Below are 18361 nucleotides of genomic sequence, written 5' to 3'. Positions count from 1 at the left end.
CACCAGCACATCCCACACCATGACACAGATACTCCACCCACCGTGACATCTCCACGCTCCTCACTCTGAAATTTCTCACGCCGTGACATCGAGAAGCACTTCATTGTGACCCGGCACAACTCGGGCCAGGGCACCTAAACACCTGTCACAGTGACACTGAAACGTTCCTCACAGCAACTCGGATTGACCGACCGCATACTTATGCAGACTCCAATTGTAACATGAACTAAATCCTCATCGGGACATTGATATACCCCTCAGCGTGACAAAGGCACACCTCTCATTTCCCTCGGCATCAATATGTCTGCCTGTTTGCCTCAAGGTGGCGCCGAAGCCTCTCACTGCGCCACCAGTACATTCGTCACTGTGACACCCTTCACCGTGACACTGACACAACACTCTCTGTGACCCGTGCGGTAGCGTGACGCTGATTCACGTGTCACTGCAAACGCTAAACGTCCTTCATCTTCTCTCTCAGTGTCACTGATTCGTCATTCCAAGGAAAACTGCCACCGAAACTATCAAGCTGAACTCCGTCACCAGTTCACTGAGATGGAAACGAAGTACAGATCCGTCAACGAAACCAAGGCTCGAATCTGTGAATTGTTGACCAGCAGAAGAGGTGAGGCATCATCCCCCTCTTTTACCCGCTCTTCATCAAAGGGCAGGCATGGAGAGAGGAAGCGTCACTCTGTGCTAAACATGGGGAGAGTGTGATGAGATGTTGTGGAGGATCATTCACTCTGTGTTTGACCCGGTGAGTGAGTTATGGGGCTGCGTGGAGGATGTCTGTCCCCTGAAGTGTATTCTGGCACCGTGCAGAGAGCGTTTCACTCTGAATCCGCGAGTGTTCGACGGGACAGTGCAGCGGGGGCTTCGCTATGTGTCTGAATCCAGGAGTGTGTGACGGGATTGTGGAGAGACAGCTTCCGTCTGTGTCTGAATCTCAAAGTGAGGAATGGGACGGAACAGAGGGAGCATCACTCTGTGTCTTAATCTGGGTGTGTGTAATGGGACAGTGTGGAAGGAGCTTCACTCTGTGTCTGACTCCCGGAGTGAGTAATGGGATCGTAGAGAGAGAGCGTCTGTGTCTGACTCCGGGACTGTGTGATGGGACGGTGCATAGGGACGTTCATTCTAAGTGACACCCAACTGTGAGATTGGATATTCTGAAGCAAGTCTGAACCCGTCAGTGTTTCATGGGAGAGCGTGGGCAGAACTTCACTTTGTGTGTGAACACAGCTGAGTGTGATAGGAGGGTTGAGAGAGATCTTTATTCTGTGACTCGCCAGGAACAGAGTGATGTACGGAGGGCATAAGGAGGGAGATTTACACTGTGTTAGTATCGGGAATGTGTGATGGGACGGTATGGAGGAAGCTTCCCTCTGTGTCTGACCCTTGCAGTTTGTGATTGAATGGTGTGGTGGGGGGAGCTTCGCCCCCTTTCTGACCCTTGTGTTATTTGATGTGACAGGGTAGAAAGAGCATCATCCTGTGTATGACGACGTAAGTATGCGGCGGGATGGTGCAGAGAGTGTTTCATTTCTAATCTGCCCACGGGGTGTGTGTTGCGGAAGTGTGGAGGGAAGTTCAATCTTTGTTTGTCTGCAGGACTGTGTATTGGGAGAGCATGCAGTGAGCATCACTGCACGTTAGACCAAAGGAGTGTGTGATAGTGTGGTGGAGAGAAAGCTTCAGTCTGTGACTGACACCGGTCGTGTGTGATGGGCCAGTGTGAAAGGAGAATCGCTCTGTATCTGACACTGGGAGAATATAATGAGACTGTGAGACAAAAGCTTATTTCTTTATCTGTCCCCGAGAGTGTTTGACGTGACGTTGTGGATGGAACCCAAATTTGTGTCTGCCCAATCAAGAAGTGTGTGATTGAATGGTCTGCAAGGACCTTCACTCTATATCTGATTCCTGGTGTGTATGATGTAATTGTATAAGGGAGTTCCACTCTATGTTTACTCCTGGATTCTGTGATGGGAGAGTGCTAAAGGAGAGTCCCTCAATCACGGGTTGCGTGATTGGAAATTGCGGACGGAGCGAATTCATGTGTCTCACCCCAGGAGTATGTAACGGGACTGTTTGGATCGAAATTCTATTCGTGTCTGTCCCTCAGGATCTCTATGATGGGATGTTGGAAAGGAGCTTGTAACTCCTATCGGGGGCACGACTGTGCAAGCGCGTGTGTCGGACCGTGAGGCAGCGGAGTATTTGAAGAGAACAGTTAGACGGAGCGGGCAACGTTTTAACGGGCCACGAACTAGTGGGAGACAGAGTAGGAAGGCTTTGTCTCCAGAGGCTGACTATTGGATAGGTCATGGCAGCTGAGATCGGCCCCGTGGTTTGTTCATCCTGCAGCATGTGGGAAATCAGGGGTACTTCCAGTGTCCCTGAAGACTATGTGTGCAGGAAGTGTGTCCAACTGCAGCTTCTGGCAGACCGTATTGAGCGTCTGGAGCTGCGATTGGATTCACACTGGAGCATCCGCGATGCTGAGAAAGTCGAGAATAGCACGTTCAGAGAGTTGCCCCACCGCAGGAAAAGGCTACACAGGCAGAAAGGAAAGGGGCGGCCACTAGACAGTGTAGCAGTAGGCAGTTAGAGCAGGAATCCCCGAAGTCATGTCCCTCCTAAACAGATATACTGTTTTGGATACTGTTGGGGGAGATGTCTCATCAGGGGAAGGCAGCAGCAGCCGAGTTCATGGCACTGTGGGTGCCTCTGCGGCACAGGAGGAAGGAAAAAGAGTGGGAGCTCTATTGTGTCAGGGGATTAATTGTAAGGGGAACAGATAGGCGTTTCTGCGGCCGCAAATGAGACTCCAGGATGTTATGTTGCCTCCCTGGTGCAGGGGTCAAGGATGTCTCTGAGCGGCTGCAGGACATTCTGGAATGGGACGGAAAACAGCCAGTGGTCGTGGTGCACATAGGTACCAACGATATAGGTAAAACATGGGATGAGGACCTAGAAGGTGAACTTAGGGAGTTAGGAGATAAACTAACAAGTAAGACAACAATGGTAATCTCAGGATTACTACCAGTGCCACGTGCTAGTCAGAGTAGAAATAGGAGGATATTTCAGATGAATACGTGGCTTGTAAAATGGTGCAAGGGGAGGGATTCAAATTTCTGGGGCATTGGAACCAGTCCTGGATGAGGTGGGACTGGTATAAACAGGACGGTCTGCTCCTGGGCTGGACTGGAACCAATGTCCTAGCGGGGGCGTTCGCTACTGCTGTTCAGGGGGCTTTAAACTAATGTGGCAAGGTGATGTGAACAAGTTCAGAGAGACAGAGGGGTGTAAAATGAGAGTAGAAGCAAAAAGTAGTATAGTGAAAAATAAAAGTGACAGGCAGGCAAATCGAGGGCAAAAAGCAAAATGGGCCACCTTTTAACATAATGATGTAAGGGTTAAGAATGTTGTAAAAACAAACCTGAAGTCTTTCTGTGTCAATGCGAGGAGCATTCGTAAAAGGTGGATGAATTGAATATGCAGATAGTTATTAATGAATATGATATAGTTGGGACCACAGAGACGTGACTCCAGTGTGACCAAAGATGGAAGCTCTACATCCAGGGATATTCAATATTCAGGAGGGCTTGACAGGAATGAAAACGAGTTGGGGTAGCATTGCTGCTTAGAGAGGAGGTTAACACAATAGAAAGGAAGGACATTAGCCTGGAGGATGTGGAATCGATATGGGTAGAGCTGCATAACACAAAGGGGCAGCAAACTCTGGTGGGATTTGTGTACAAGTCACCTAACAGTAGTAGTGAGGTTGGGGATGGCATTAAACAGGAAATTAGAATTGCGTACAATAAAGGAACAGTAGTTATAATGGGTGACTTCAATCTATGTATAGATTGGGTCAACAAATTGGTAACGGTGCTGAGGAAGAGGATTTCTTGGAATGTATGTAAGATGGATTTCTGAACCGACATGTCGAGGAACCAACTAGAGAGCAGGCCATTCTAGGTTGGGTATTAAGCAATGAGGAAAGGTTAGTTAGCAATCTTGTCGTGCAAGGCCCCTTGGGTAAGAGTCACCATAATATGATGGAATTCTTCATTAAGATGGAGAGTGATATAATTAATTCAGGAACAAATGTTCTGAACTTAAAGAAGGGTAACTTTGAAGGTATGAGACGTGAATTAGCTAAGATAGACTGGCAAATGATACTTAAACGGTTGGCAGTGAATATGCAATGGCAAGCATTTAAAGATCGCATGGATGAACTACAAGAACTGTTCATCCCAGTTTAGCAAAATAATAAACCAAGTAAGGTAGTCCACCCTTGGCTGACAATGGAATTTAGGGATAGTATCGTCAAAAGAAGAAAGGTATAAATTAGCAAAAAACAAAAAAAAGCGCCCCCCCCCCCCCGAGGACTGGGAGAAATTCAGAGACGAGCAGAGGAGGACAAAGGGCTTAATTAGGAAAGGGAAAAAAACGATTATGAGAGAAAGCTGGCAGGGAACATAAAAACTGACTGTAAATGCTTTTATAGATATGTGAAAGGAAAAAAAAAAAGATTGGTCAAGACAAATGTAGGTCCCTTACAGTCAGAAACAGGTGAATTGATCATCGGGAAACAATACATGGCAGACCAATTGAATAGCTACTTTTGTTCTGTCTTCAGTAAGCAGGACATAAATAATCTTCCGGAAATAGTAAGGGACTGAGGGTCTTGTGAGAGGGAGGAACTGAGGGAAATACATGGAAGTAGGGAAGAGGTGCTAGGTAAATTGAAGGGATTAAAGGCAGGTGGATCTCCAGGCCCAGATGGTCTGCATCCCAGAGTCCTTAAGGAAATAGCCCAAGAAACAGTGCATGCATTGGTGATAATATTTCAAAACTACTTAGCATTCTGGATTAGTTCCTGAGGATTGGAGGATTGGAGGCTGGCTAATGTAACCCCACATTTTAAAAAAAAGGAGGGAGAGAGAAACCGGGGAATTAGAGACCCGTTAGTCTGACATCGGTGGCAGGGAAAATGCTGGAGTCGGTTATCCAAGATGTGATATCAGCACATTTGGAAAGAGGTGAAATCATCGGACAAAGTCAGCATGGATTTGTGAAAGCAAAATAATGTCTGGCAAATCTTATAGAATTGTTTGAAGATGTAACTAGTAGAGTGGATAGGGGAGAGCCAGTGGATGAGGTATATTTAGATTTTCAAAAAGCTTTTGACAAGGTCCTGCACAGGACATTAGTGTGCAAACTTGAAGCAGATGGTATTGGGGGTATGGTGTTGATGTGGATAGAGAATTGTTTGGCGGACAGGAAGCAAAGAGTGGGAGTGAATGGGACCTTTTCAGAATGGCAATTTAATGTGGATAAATGTGAGGTTATCCTCCTTGGTTGCAAGAACAGGAAAACAGATTATTATCTGAACGGTGGCCGATTAGGAAAGGAGGAGGTGCAACGAGACCTGGGAGTCATTGTACACCAGTCATTGAAGGTGGGCATGCAGGTACAGCAGGCAGTGAAAAAGGCAAATTGTTGGTTTGCATTCATAGCAAAAGGATTTGAGTACAGGAGCAGGGAGGTTCTAGTGCAGTTGTATAAGGCCTTGTTGAGACAGTACCTAGAGTATTGTGTGCAGTTTTGGTCCCCTAATCTGAGGAAAGACATTCTTATCATAGAGGGAGTACAAATACTATTCACCAGATTGATTCCTGGAATGGCTGGACTTTCATATGAAGAAACACTGGATCGACTAAGCTTATTCTCACTAGAATTTAGAGGATTGAGGGTGGATCATCTCGAAACGTATAAAATTCTAAAGGGATTGGACAGGCTAGATGCAGGAAGATTCCAGATCGAGGGGTCACAGTTTAAGGATAAAGGGGAAGCCTTTTACGACCGAGATGATTAAAAACTTCTTCACACAGAGAGTGGTGAATCTGTGAAATTCTCTGCCACAGGAAACAGTTGAGGCCGGTTCATAGGCTATATTTAAGATGAAGTTAGATATGGCTGTTGTGGCTAAAGGGATGGGGGTATGGAGAGAAAGCAGGTACAGGGTTCTGAGTTGGATGATCAGCCATGATCATATAGAATGGCGGTGCAGGCTCGAAGGGCCGAATGGCTTACTCCTGCACCTATTTTCTATGTTTCCATGTTTCTAACCGACTCCTAAAGTTTGTGATGGGTCGGAATTGAGGGAGATACACCTTGTGACCGGCCCTGCGAATGTGTAATTGGGTGCCGTGGCAGGAGTTTCAATTTGAGTCTGACAGCAGGAGAGTGTGACGGGGCGCTGTGAACGAGCTTCAGTTTGATTCTGACGACGGGAATGCGTGAAAGAAGGGCGAGAGGGTAGTTTGTATTTGACCCTGGGAACGTATAATGGGGCAGTTCCGCAGGAGATTAACTCTGTGTCTGACGCCGGGAGTGTGTGCTGGCACGGTGTGGAGGGTGTTTCACTCTGTGCCTGACTCTGGGAGTGTGTGATGGGACGGTGTGGAGGGAGATTCACTCTGTGTCTGACCCCGGGAGTGTGTGATGGGACGGTGTGGACGGAGATTCTCTCTGTGTCTGACCCCAGGAGTGTGTGATGGGACGGTGAGGAGGGAGATTCACTCTGTGCCTGACCCCGGGAGTGTGTGATGGGACATTGTGGAAGGAAATTCACACTGTGCCTGACCCCGGGAGTGTGTGATGGGACGGTGTGGTGGGAGATTCACTCTGCGTCTGACCCCGGGAGTGTGTGATGGGACAGTGCGGAGTGAGCTTTACCCTTTGCCTGACACAGTGTGTTTGCGATGGGATGCTATGCAGGGAACATCACTCTGTGTCTAACCCCAGGAATGAGCATTGGGACAGTGAGGAGCGAACTTCATTCTGTCTTTTACTGGAACTGTCTGATTGAGCAGTGCAATACGGAGCTCAAATTGGGTGAAACCCCTGGGAGTGTCATGGGTCTGTACGGAGGGAGTGTCACTCTGCGTCTGACCTCTGTCGACTGTGACAGGTTGATGTGGAAGGAGCTTCCCTCTGTGACTGTCACAGTGCCAGTGTGATGGAATGCTATGGAGGGAGCATTACTTATATCTGACCGCTGTAGTATGTGATCGGACGGTGTGGAGCTAGCTTCACTCTGTTTCTGACAATCGGATTATGTGTTGGGGCAGTCTGGTAGAAGCATCACTCTGTGTCCAACCCGAGGATTGTGTGATGCGACGGAGTGAAGGGAGCTTCACTCTGTGTCCGACCACTGGAGCGTGTGATGGTATGGTGTGGAGGGAGATTCACTCTGGGTCTGACTCCGGGAGTGTGTGATGTGACGGTGTGGAGCAGGAGTGGGCAAACTTTTTGACTTGTGGGCCACAAAGGGTTCTAAACTTTGACAGGGGGGCCGGACCAGGAGCAGATGGACGGAGTGTTTTGGTAACACACCTCATAAGAGCAAATAAAATATCATGGGATATGTAGAAAACATGTGCTTTAATTTCAATTGAAAATGAACGAATGCGTTACAACAAAATATCTGTCTTTGAAGTCCCATGGTATTTAGCTATTTATTGAAATGACTTTTAAAACACTGAAAATTAAATGAATAAAATAGAGCTTTTTTAATAGTAACAGTTATTATTTTAAAGCACTGAAAATTCTGTTATCATCATCACTCTCCTCCTGACTGTCTTTATTTCAAAAACGGTAGGAGATGCAGGGCTACTTGTCCTGCTCCTTCTTATTCAATTGTCCCCTGTGCCAAAACTCAACAACGACCAGGACAAGGACAGAACAGTGACAGCGCACCAGTATGCGGAGCGCGTTATTTGATCTGGAGCGCATTTTTTTTTCGAGAACGTACGTGCACCTGCGCACTACTCATGTCCATCACTTAACAGAAATGACATGTAACATGTAAGGCTTATTGAAAAAAAAATTTTGCAAATGAATTTTGAACATAACACAACGAAGAAACTTATTTTTAATTTTAGCGGGAACAGTGTTGTTGGTCTCCCTTTTTAGCCAGCGCATCAAAGTCTGGATTCTCAGGATGGATCTGAGGTGTTGGTCAGTTGACTTGGATCTGTGGCTGGCTTTGTTGATGTTCATGACGCTGAACGCCTGTTCACACAAATAGGTCGAGCCGAACAAAGAGTAAAGCGCAAATGTGGAGTAATACGCTACACCTCAACAAAGGTCAATGTATATAGAGTGCGTCATCTATTGGGAAAACGCCAGAATTGCGGGGAAAAAAAAACGTTAACAAGGTTTATTAATATAATTTCATCAAGTTCCGCGGGCCGGATTAAAAAGCTTAACGGGCCGCATATGGCCCGCGGGCCGTAGTTTGCCCATGCCTGGTGTGGAGGGAGCTTCACTCTTTGACTGACCTCTCGAGTGTGCAATGCGACGGTGTTGACGGAGATTCGCTGTGTCTAACCCCGGGATTGTGCGATGCGACGATGTGGAGGGAGATTTACTCTGTCTCTGATCCCGGGAGTGTGTGATGGGAGGGTGTGGAGGGAGATTCACTCGGGGTCTGACCCCGGGAGTTTGTGATTGGACGATGTGGAGGGAGCTTCACTCTGTGTCTGACATCGGGAGTGTGTGATTGGACGATGTGGAGGGAGATTCACTCTTTGTCTGACCCCGGGAGTGTGTGATAGGACGGTGTGGAGGGAGATTCTCTCTGTGTCTGACCCCGGCTGTGTGTGATGGGAGGGTGTGGAGGGAGATTCACTCTGTGTCTGACCTCGGGAGTGTGTGATGGGACGGTGTGGAGGGAGATTCACTCTGTCTCTGATCCCAGGAGTGTGTGATGGGAGGGTGTGGAGGGAGATTCACTCTGTCTCTGACCTCGGGAGTGTGTGATGGTCGGTGTAGAGGAATAATCACTCTGTGTCTGACCCCGGGAGTGTTTGAAGGGACGATGTGGAGGGAGCTTCACTCTGTGTCTGATCCCGGGAGTGTGTGATGGGAGTGTGTGGAGGGAGATTCACTCGGGGTCTGACCCCGGGAGTGTGTGATTGGATGATGTGGAGGGAGCTTCACTCTGTGTCTGACCCCGGGAGTGTGTGATGGGACGGTGTGGAGGGAGATTCACTCTGTGCCTGACCCCCGGAGTGTGTGATGTGTCGATGCGGAGGGAGATTCACTCTGTGTCTGACCCCGGGATTGTGTGATGGGACGGTGTGGATGGAGATTCACTCTGTGTCTGACCCCGGGAGTGTGTGATGGGACGGCGAGGAGGGAGATTCACTCTGTGTCTGACCCCGGGAGTGTGTGATTGGACGATGTGGAGGGAGATTCACTCTGTCTCTGACCTCGGGAGTATGTAATGCGACGGTGTTGTCGGAGATTCGCTGTGACTGACCCTGCGATTGTGTGATGCGACTGTGTGTAGAGATCCATATTCTCGGTCCCTCTTCCGGCGAATGCAGTGGACGGATGTAGTGGATTCATTGTTACTTGTTCGGAAATTCCGGAGCAAATTTGTCAAGGGACCGGTGAGGAGGGTGTTTAATGGTGTATTTGACCGGTTGTATGTGATTGGACGATGAGGAGGGATCCTCTTTCTGCGTCTGATACACAGCAGATATAATGGACAGTACGCAGGGAGATTCACTTTTTCTTGTTCCTAATTTCCAGATAAAGCGTTTTCCCAGGACTGGATCAGCAATAAAGGCTCGTGTTATTTTATATCCACGTTTCTCATTTCCTACGATGAAGCGAAGCAGTATTGTTCGAACTCTGATTCTAATCTTCTTCAAATAAATTCAGCAGAAGAATTGGTACGTGTCCGATCGACGGAAGATATATCCACACCAGAGTGAAGCTCCCTCCATACCGTTTGATCTCACAGGTCCCAGGACAGACACAGAATGAATCTCCCTTCACACCATCCCATCACAGACTCTCGGGGTCAGACACAGAGTGAATCTCCCTCCACACCGTCCCATCACACACACCGGGGGTCAGACACAGAGTGAAGCTCCCTCCACACCGTCCCATCACACACACCGGGGGTCATACACGGAGTGAATCCCACTCCACACCGTCCCATCACACACTCCCGGGGTCAGGCACAGAGTGAATCTCCCTCCACACCGTCCCATCACACACTCCCGGGGTCAGACACAGAGTGAAGCACCCTCCACTCCGTGCCATCACACACTCCCGGGGTCAGACACAGAGTGAATCTCCCTCCACACCGTCCCATCACACGCTCCCGGGTTCAGACACAGAGTGAATCTCCCTCCACACCGTCCCATCACACACTCCCGGGGTCAGACACAGAGTGAATCTCCCTCCACACCATCCCATCACACACTCCCGGGGTCAGACACAGAGTGAATCTCCCTCCACACCGTCCCATCACACGCTCCCGGGGTCAGACACAGAGTGAATCTCCCTCCACACCGTCCCATCACACACTCCCGGGGTCAGACACAGAGTGAATCTCCCTCCACACCGTCCCATCACACACTCCTGGGGTCAGACACAGAGTGAAGCTCCCTCCGTGCCATCACACTCTCCTGGGGTCAGACACAGAGTGAAGCTCCCTCCACTCCGTCCCATCGCACACTCCTGGGGTCAGACACAGAGTGAAGCTCCCTCCACTCCGTGCCATCACACTCTCCGGTGATGAGACACAGAATCAAGCTCATTCAACACCTTCCCTTCACACTCTCCGAGGGTCAGACATAAAAGGACGCTCCTTCAATTGCTCGAATTCAGCCATAAATGACAACAATTTAATTTCACAGAACTTTGTTGCCAAAGCTGTCAGCGACCACGGCAGTTCATATTGGATTGGAAAATGCAAAGACGGGTGAGATTTGGGATCTTGCAAGTTTCTGAGAGAAAGTGGGTCGTCGGATTGACTGCGAGGTTGCGGGTGGGCAGTGGATTGATTTTGGGGACTGGCACAGGCTGCGGGAAGGTTGTGTGCAGTGGGATCAGTTTGTGGTTTGACACGGATGCCTAAAGGGAGAGGGTATTAGAATGTGATTGTGGACTGACAAGGGCTGAGTGGTGAGAGAGGGCAATCAGAGCATTTTGGAGGCAGAGAAAGTTCTACGGTGAGAGAATGGGCAATTGGCTTTGTTTGGGAATCGACTCGGGCTGTTGCTAGAGAGTGTGTAGTAAAATTAATATAACTATATAACAATATAACAACTAAGGCGCGGAAACAGGCTGTCTCAGCCCTTCTAGTCGGTTTTGAAATGTTACTCTCACCACTATCTTCTTTTTTGGACTTCTCCCCTACACCTTCGGTCTGAGCGCACCGCGTCTCTATCACCTGCCCATCCTCCCTCACACACTGTGTACTAGTTTTCTCAATTTGTGAACTATCCTCATCTTTCCACGTCTCTTCAAATTGATTCCCACTCCGAGCTATTCTTATTTAAAGTCTCACAAGCTGTCTAAGCAAATCTCTCGGCCAGGATATTAGTCCACCTAGGATTTAAGTGTAACCAGTCCTTTTTGTACAGGTCCCACATTCCCCAAAAACGGTCCTTGTGATCCAGAAACTTTAATCCCTGCCCCCTGCTCCAATCCTTCAGCCACGCATTTATTGTCCACCTCATTCCATTCCTACTGTCACTGTCGCGTTGCACAGGCAGTAATCCCGAGATGACTACAATTGCTGTCTTTCTTCTTAACTCCCTTCCTAAATCCCTATTTTCTCCTTTCAGGACCACTTCCCTTTTCCTCTGTTTGTCATTTGTACCGATATGTACCAGGACCTCTGGCTCCTTACCCTCCCCTTCACGATATCCTGGACGCGATCAGAAACATCCCGGACCCTAGCATCAGGGAGACAAACTACCATCCGTGTCTCCTGACTGCGTCCACAGAATAGTCTGTCTGATCCCCTAACTATCGAGTCCCCTATTACTACGGCCTTCATCTTCCTTTCGCTACACTTCTGAGATATAAAGTCGGACTCTTTGTGCCGGTGGCACGGCCACTGTCGGTTCGACCACGTAGGGTGTCCTCCCCCCCACCAACAGTACTCAACAGGAGTACGTATTGTAAAGGGGTGCAGCCACTGGAGTACTTTCTATTAAGTGACTATTCCCCATCACTCTCCTAACCGTGACCCACCTGTCTGACTCCCGCAGCCCTGTTGTGAACATCTTCAGGTAACTAATCTCTAACGTCTCCTCCTACTCCCTGACCAGACGAAGCTCAACGAGCTGCAGCTCCAGTTCCCTAACACGGTCCCTTAGGAACTCCAGGTCTGCGCACTTGGCGCAGATGTACATGTCCGGGAGGCTAGGAGACTCCAGGACCTCCCACATCCGACACGAGAAAACAAGCTGTCCTCACACTTTCCTCAAATAGCAGGAAAAATTAAAAAAAACTAAACCTACCTTGCCTCACCCTTTTCCGTCTAAGCCACCTGAGACAAAGCCCTTAAGCCTTCATTCTGCTCCCGGCTCACTCCGCTGCCTGCTGCATAAGACTGTGTCCCTTTTAAATATTCCCCGCTTCATTTCCAACGTCACACGCCTGCGCACTGCAGCCTCTCTTACCTCCGATGAGATGGAGAAAAAATCAAAATGGCTCCCGCCGCACTCTGAACCTCAGACTTCTTTCCCCAAATGTGAGAACTGACATGGGCTGTGGGTAGAGAGTGAAGCAGTGGGAGCAATTTGGGGCCTGGCACATATCTGTGAGCGGAGAATGAGGGTTGGGTGTACTTTGGGGACAGATACAAATCTGAGCTGAGAGAATGGTTCAGTGGGAGTACTCCGGGGACTGAGACACGTCCGTGCGGAGAGCATGGGAAGCGGGACATGTTTACGTGACTGACACTGGTCTCCACGAAGAGGGTTCAGCAGTGGGATTATTTCGGCAACCGTAACGGTGCTGTGGGGGGAGAGTCAGGCAGTGGGTGTAGTTTGGCTGACAATGATCTGAGGGGTGGGAGTGGTGAGTGTGAGTACTTAGGCAGAAAACACAGGCCTGTGAGGAGATGGTAAAGAAGTGGAAGCATTTTGAGGACTGACATGGGGACTTGGAAGACACTGGCGCTGTGGGAATATTTTGGGGACTGACACGGGCCTATGAGGCGAATGTTCGGTACTGTTATTATTCTGGTCTCTGACACAGATCTGTGGGTAGAGGGTGGTGCAAGGGATTACTTTAATGACTGACACAGGGCTGCAAGGAGAGAGTGGGTCAGTGGGAGTAATCTGGAGACTGACACATGGCTGTGCTGGGAAAGTGGGGTTGTGAGAGATGTTTGGGTGCCACAGGTCAATGGCGAGGGTGGGTATCAGTGGTTTTGGGGACTGATTGCTGGAGGTGCGTTGAAATTGTTTTCCCCTCTTTGATAGGAATGTGGCTTCGTATGTCGTGTCCTGGATGGCCGCTGGAGATTTCAGTTGCGGTGTCTGTACTTGGCACAGTCGGCGAAAACCCTGTAGTCAGATTCTTAAGCGTTTCATCTGTGAGAGGTCTGCCCCCTTGTGCCCAGATATTTCTGAAAAGATCCAGGATCTCTGTCAACAGCAAGTGGGACCGACTTGAATTTAATGATAAAACCCTCTTTCTCCCCCATTTCAATTAAACACACACTCTACCCCTTCCGCGCAGTTTCCCCTCACACTTACCCTATTCTCCTCTTTCCTTCGATCGCAATCTTACTCACCAACTTGCCCTCTCTTTACCCTTGTCCCTCTAAAGTCTCTCACGTTCATCCCTCTCCAATCCCGCCTCCTCTGTTTCATCCCCATTTTCCTCACCCCGCTTTCTTGCCTCCCTCTTCCCCCAATTCCTTCATCTATCCCTGATTCTTCCTCGATTCTCTACTCCGTCTCTACACACTCTCCCCATCCCATTGTCTCCATTTAATCTATCCCAACTCGCTTCCCGCTTCTGCCTTTAGCAAATCTCACCTCAATCATGTGTGTTCATGTTCTCGATACCCAGTCCTGGGGAAATAAAGTGCACGCATTCACCTGACCTGTATCCCTTGAGTTTTTCTACACCTCTGTAAGGTCAAAGAAAAAAAATCCCAGAATTCCCAACCTCGCTCCATAAGTCAGTCCCTCCTGTCCCGGCAGCATCCTCGGAAATCTCTCTCTGCAATCTTTCCAGTTCGCTGAGATTTTTCTTAGAGCAAGGCAAGCAGAACTGAACTCCGTACTCCGTGCGGCCTGACCGACGTCATCTGCAGCTGCAACGTGACCTCCGACTCCCGTGCTCAGAGTCCTGACTGATGAAGTCCAGCGTGTCAAATGTCCTGTCAGGCTGTATCGCATCTTCTCTACCGGATTCACGGTCTGTTTGATTATCTGTGACTTAGCCCACCTGAGATTTTTTTCTTTTGAACGATCAGCAGGGCGCAAATATGTAAAATTACTGCCAAATGCAAAAAGCTAATAAATGCCGCAAAAATGTGTAGGTGGTGCTGGTGCGTTCAAGAATATTCTGGCGGAGGGGATGAAGGTGTTCCCGGTTCATTGAGTATTCAATTTTCCTGTTCGTCATCAACCCTCATTCCTAGACAACCGTACTCGTCACCGTCAGCCACGACTTCCCCTACAGCCCTCCCCGTTTCAAATAGCGCCATCTTCTTCTGCACACCATGTCTAAATCACACCTCCATCCCCTACACTCCGCGCATTCTCCGTAATCTCCTCCTTCCCCAACCCCTCTCCCCGTCTCCCTGACCCGCTCAGGTCTTCCACGGGTCCCTTAACCCTCTCCCTCCTCTACACGTTTCGCTCTCTCTGCATATATGGAATTATGGGGAGGAAGGTGGAGAGATGACGTCTGTTGTGACACCACCCAGCCCCTTCCACCGGATATCGATCTCTCCGTTCTGAGCCTCTGCCCTGTTCTGTGTGAACAGGCCGATCGTTTGGTTCAACAAGTCTTCCTCCCAGGGACTGATATCTCACCACCATGTCTTTGCTTCCATCAAAATAATTCACTCCTGCTCCCTGCACATCCCCTGAACAGAAACACACGCACATTCTCCGAGCCGGCACACAATTCAAGGCATCAGGAATGGCGGAGTTTTGGGGATTGGTGATAGGGAAGGAACTTCAGAACATCGGAGTTTCTGATGGGACACAGTGGGAGTAAGCTTCAATTTGTCTGTGAACCCGGGGTGTGTGCGATAGGACGGTCAGAAGAAAGCGTCACCTCGTGTCTAACTTCAGGAGAGTGTGCAGAGATTGTGTGGAGGGAGTTTCACTCTCTGCCTGACCCCGGGAATATGTGATGTGTCAGTGTGGAAGGAGCTTCACTGTGTCTGAACACGAGAGTGTGTGATGGGATGGTATGGAGGGAGCTTTACTCAGTGTCTGTCCACGGAAGTGTGTGTTATGACGATATGGACAGAGATGCACTCTGTTTCCGTCCCCGAGAGTGTATGATGAGACTTCACAGCTGCGCATGAACCACAGTCGAAAGCGAAGTTCGGAAATAGACCATATGGTCTGATCTGCCTACTCTGACTAGTTACGTCCGCCCTCATCGTGACTGTGACCGGTCTCTCGATCCACGGTGAGTGGAACGGTCTCCGGATGGAGTCAGACCATAAATGGTTACAACGACACGCTCCTTGCCGCAACACCGATAAAGGCCCCTCACCTGAACACGGACACACCCGAAACCGTGATAAAAACACGGCCTTTACCGTAACACTATCAATACTCATGCTGACATCGACACGCCATTCACCGTAACATCAACAGTGCTGTTACCGTAGCATGGTCACGACCTTCAACGAGACACAGAAACACTCCTGAGCGCGACACTAACAGGAACATCGCCGTGACACACACGTGGCTGTCACCTTGACCGCACCATACCCCTCACTGTAATATCGACATGTTCCTGACCGTGTTACTGATAAGCACCTCAAGCGACACCGGTCCGCACCTTACAATGACACCGACACGCTCTTCGCTGTGGTATTGAGTTACTGTACACGGTGACATCTTCACGCACCTCAACGTGAAGCGCTCCGCCCCGCCCCTTGACAAAGACTCACACGTCAGTGTAACACCCCTTATAGAGACAGTATCACCCCTCAAAATTACGCCGAGGCACTGCTCACTGACGCAATTGCCCTCACCTCACTGTGAGAGAGGCAAAACACTCATCGTGATACCGCCACCTAAACTCACAATAACACAGCCATAGTACTCACAGTAACACCGACATACACCTCAGTGTGACACTCTCACATCCACCGTGGCCTTGACATGCCTCGCACTGGGACAGAGACACACCACGCACCATGGCACAGAAACCCCTCTCACCGTCACGCCAGCAGAGCCCTCAGTCTGACATATCCATCACCGTGACATCGAGATACACCTCAATTTGGCATGTTCCAGCACTGTCCGTGACCCGTTCAGTTGCGTGACGTTCACACGCTCTAAACGGTAAACGTCCTTCACCATCAGTATCACAGATTCGTCAGTCACAGTTCATCTCCAACCGAAACTACCAGCCCCTTTGCGAAGATTATCGCGAGATGAACCGGACCCAGCGCCAATGTCAACAACACGTCGATGAATTAAACTCAGACCTTGAATCCAAGATATCTGAGATTTCCCACCTGGATCTCTTCCGGAGAAACAGTCTCAAGAATCTTTCTGCGCTCAGCGCTAATCTGTCTGAACTCCGTCAGCAGTTCACCGAGATGGAAATGAAGTTCAGATCCGTCAATGAAACCAAGGCGCAAATCTGTGAATTGTTGACCAGCAGAAGAGGTGAGACATCATCCCCCTCTTTCACCCGCTCCTCAGCACAGGGCAGGCATGGAGAGAGGAAGCGTTACTCTGTGCTTGACATCGGGAATGTGTGAGAGATGGTGTGGAGGGTGATTTACTCTGTGTTTGACCCGGTGAGTGTGTGCTGGGGCTGCGCGGAGGAAGTTTCACTCTATCACTGAATTGAGGAGAGTGTGATGGGACGTTGTGGTGGGAACATCACTCTGTGTCTGACCCCAGGAGTCTGTGATGTGGATATGTGGAGGGAGATTCACTCAGTGTCTGAGTCCGGGAGTGCGTGATGGGACGGTGTGGATGGATATTCACTGTGTGTCTGACCCCGGGATTGTGTGATGCGGATATGTGGAGGGATCAATATTCTATGTCCCTTTGCCTCGGATGCAATGGACGGACGGAGGGCGATTTACTGTTATTTGTTTGCAATTTCCAGAGCAAGCATTTTCCCAGGACTGGATCAGAAATGAAGACAGCTGTTATTTTATATCCACATATGAAACATCCTATGATGAAGCGAAGAAGTATTGTTCTAACATTGATTCAAACCTTCTTGAAATAAATTCAAAACAGGAAGAGGTATGTGTCAGATCGACGGAAGATATCTCCACACTAGTGTGAAACCCTGCACACCTTTTGATGACACACTCCCGGTGTCAGACACAGAGTGAATCTCCCTCCACACCGTCTCATTACACATTCCGGGGGTCAGACACAGAGTGAATCTCCCTCCACACCATTTCATCACACACTCCCGTAGTCAGACACAGAGTGAATCTCCCTCCACACCGTTTCATCACACACTCCCCTGGGGTCAGACCCAGAGTGAATCTCGCTCCACACCGTCGCATGACACACGCCCGGGGTCAGACACAGAGAGACGCTCCCTCCACACCAGTCTATTACATATCCCCGGTGTCAGACTCAGAGCACACCTCCCTCCATACGTCCCATCAAACACTTCCGTGGTCAGTGTTTGAGTGACACTCCTTCAATTGTGCTCGATATCAATCCTTCAGTATAGCAATTTTATTTCACAGAACATTGTTAGCAACGCAGTCTGTGACCAAGGAGGTTCATACTGGATTGGAAAATGCAAAGACGGGTGAGAGTTTCGGTCATTCAGGTTTGTCATGAGAGAGCGGGCCATGGGATTAGTTGGAGGACTGACACGAGTTCCGAGAATAGACGGTGCAGTGGAATTAGTTTGGGGACTGACACGGTTCCGAGAATGGACTGTGAAGTGGAATTAGTTTGGGGACTGACACGGGTTCCGAGAATGGACTGTGCAGTGCAATTAGTTTGGGGACTGACACGGTTCCGAGAATGGACTGTGAAGTGGAATTAGTTTGGGGACTGACACGGTTCCGAGAATGGACTGTGCAGTGCAATTAGTTTGGGGACTGACACGGGTTCCGAGAATGGACTGTGCAGTGGAATTAGTTTCGGGACTGGACCGTGCTTGTGTGAAGTGGTCCTTTTTTTCGGGACGGAAACGGGACTGTGGCGACAGGCTGTACATTGAGATTAAATTCTGGAGAGGTACGTGTCTATGGTGAGAGATTGGGGTAACGCGGTCATTTTGGGGACTGAAACATGTCTGTGGGGGGAGTGGTGCACGGGGAGATTTTGGG

The 18361-nt window shown here is 49.3% G+C and overlaps 1 protein-coding gene across 1 annotated transcript; it reads left to right on the top strand.

Annotated features, from left to right (window-relative positions):
* Positions 1-517: 517 nt before the first annotated feature.
* On the top strand, positions 518-14151 carry LOC132389862 (C-type lectin domain family 2 member F-like). Its single transcript, XM_059962422.1, has 4 exons — positions 518-622; positions 9616-9758; positions 10734-10798; positions 13317-14151. The coding sequence occupies exons 1-4, from the start codon at positions 553-555 to the stop codon at positions 13507-13509; spliced, it is 471 nt and encodes a 156-aa protein (XP_059818405.1). The 5' UTR covers positions 518-552; the 3' UTR covers positions 13510-14151.
* The last annotated feature ends 4210 nt before the right edge of the window (positions 14152-18361 follow it).

Source organism: Hypanus sabinus, unplaced genomic scaffold (assembly GCF_030144855.1).
Source record: "Hypanus sabinus isolate sHypSab1 unplaced genomic scaffold, sHypSab1.hap1 scaffold_686, whole genome shotgun sequence".
Lineage (NCBI taxonomy): Eukaryota > Metazoa > Chordata > Chondrichthyes > Myliobatiformes > Dasyatidae > Hypanus > Hypanus sabinus.
Note: the sequence above shows the minus strand (reverse complement) of the source record. Positions and strands in the feature narration are given on the sequence as shown.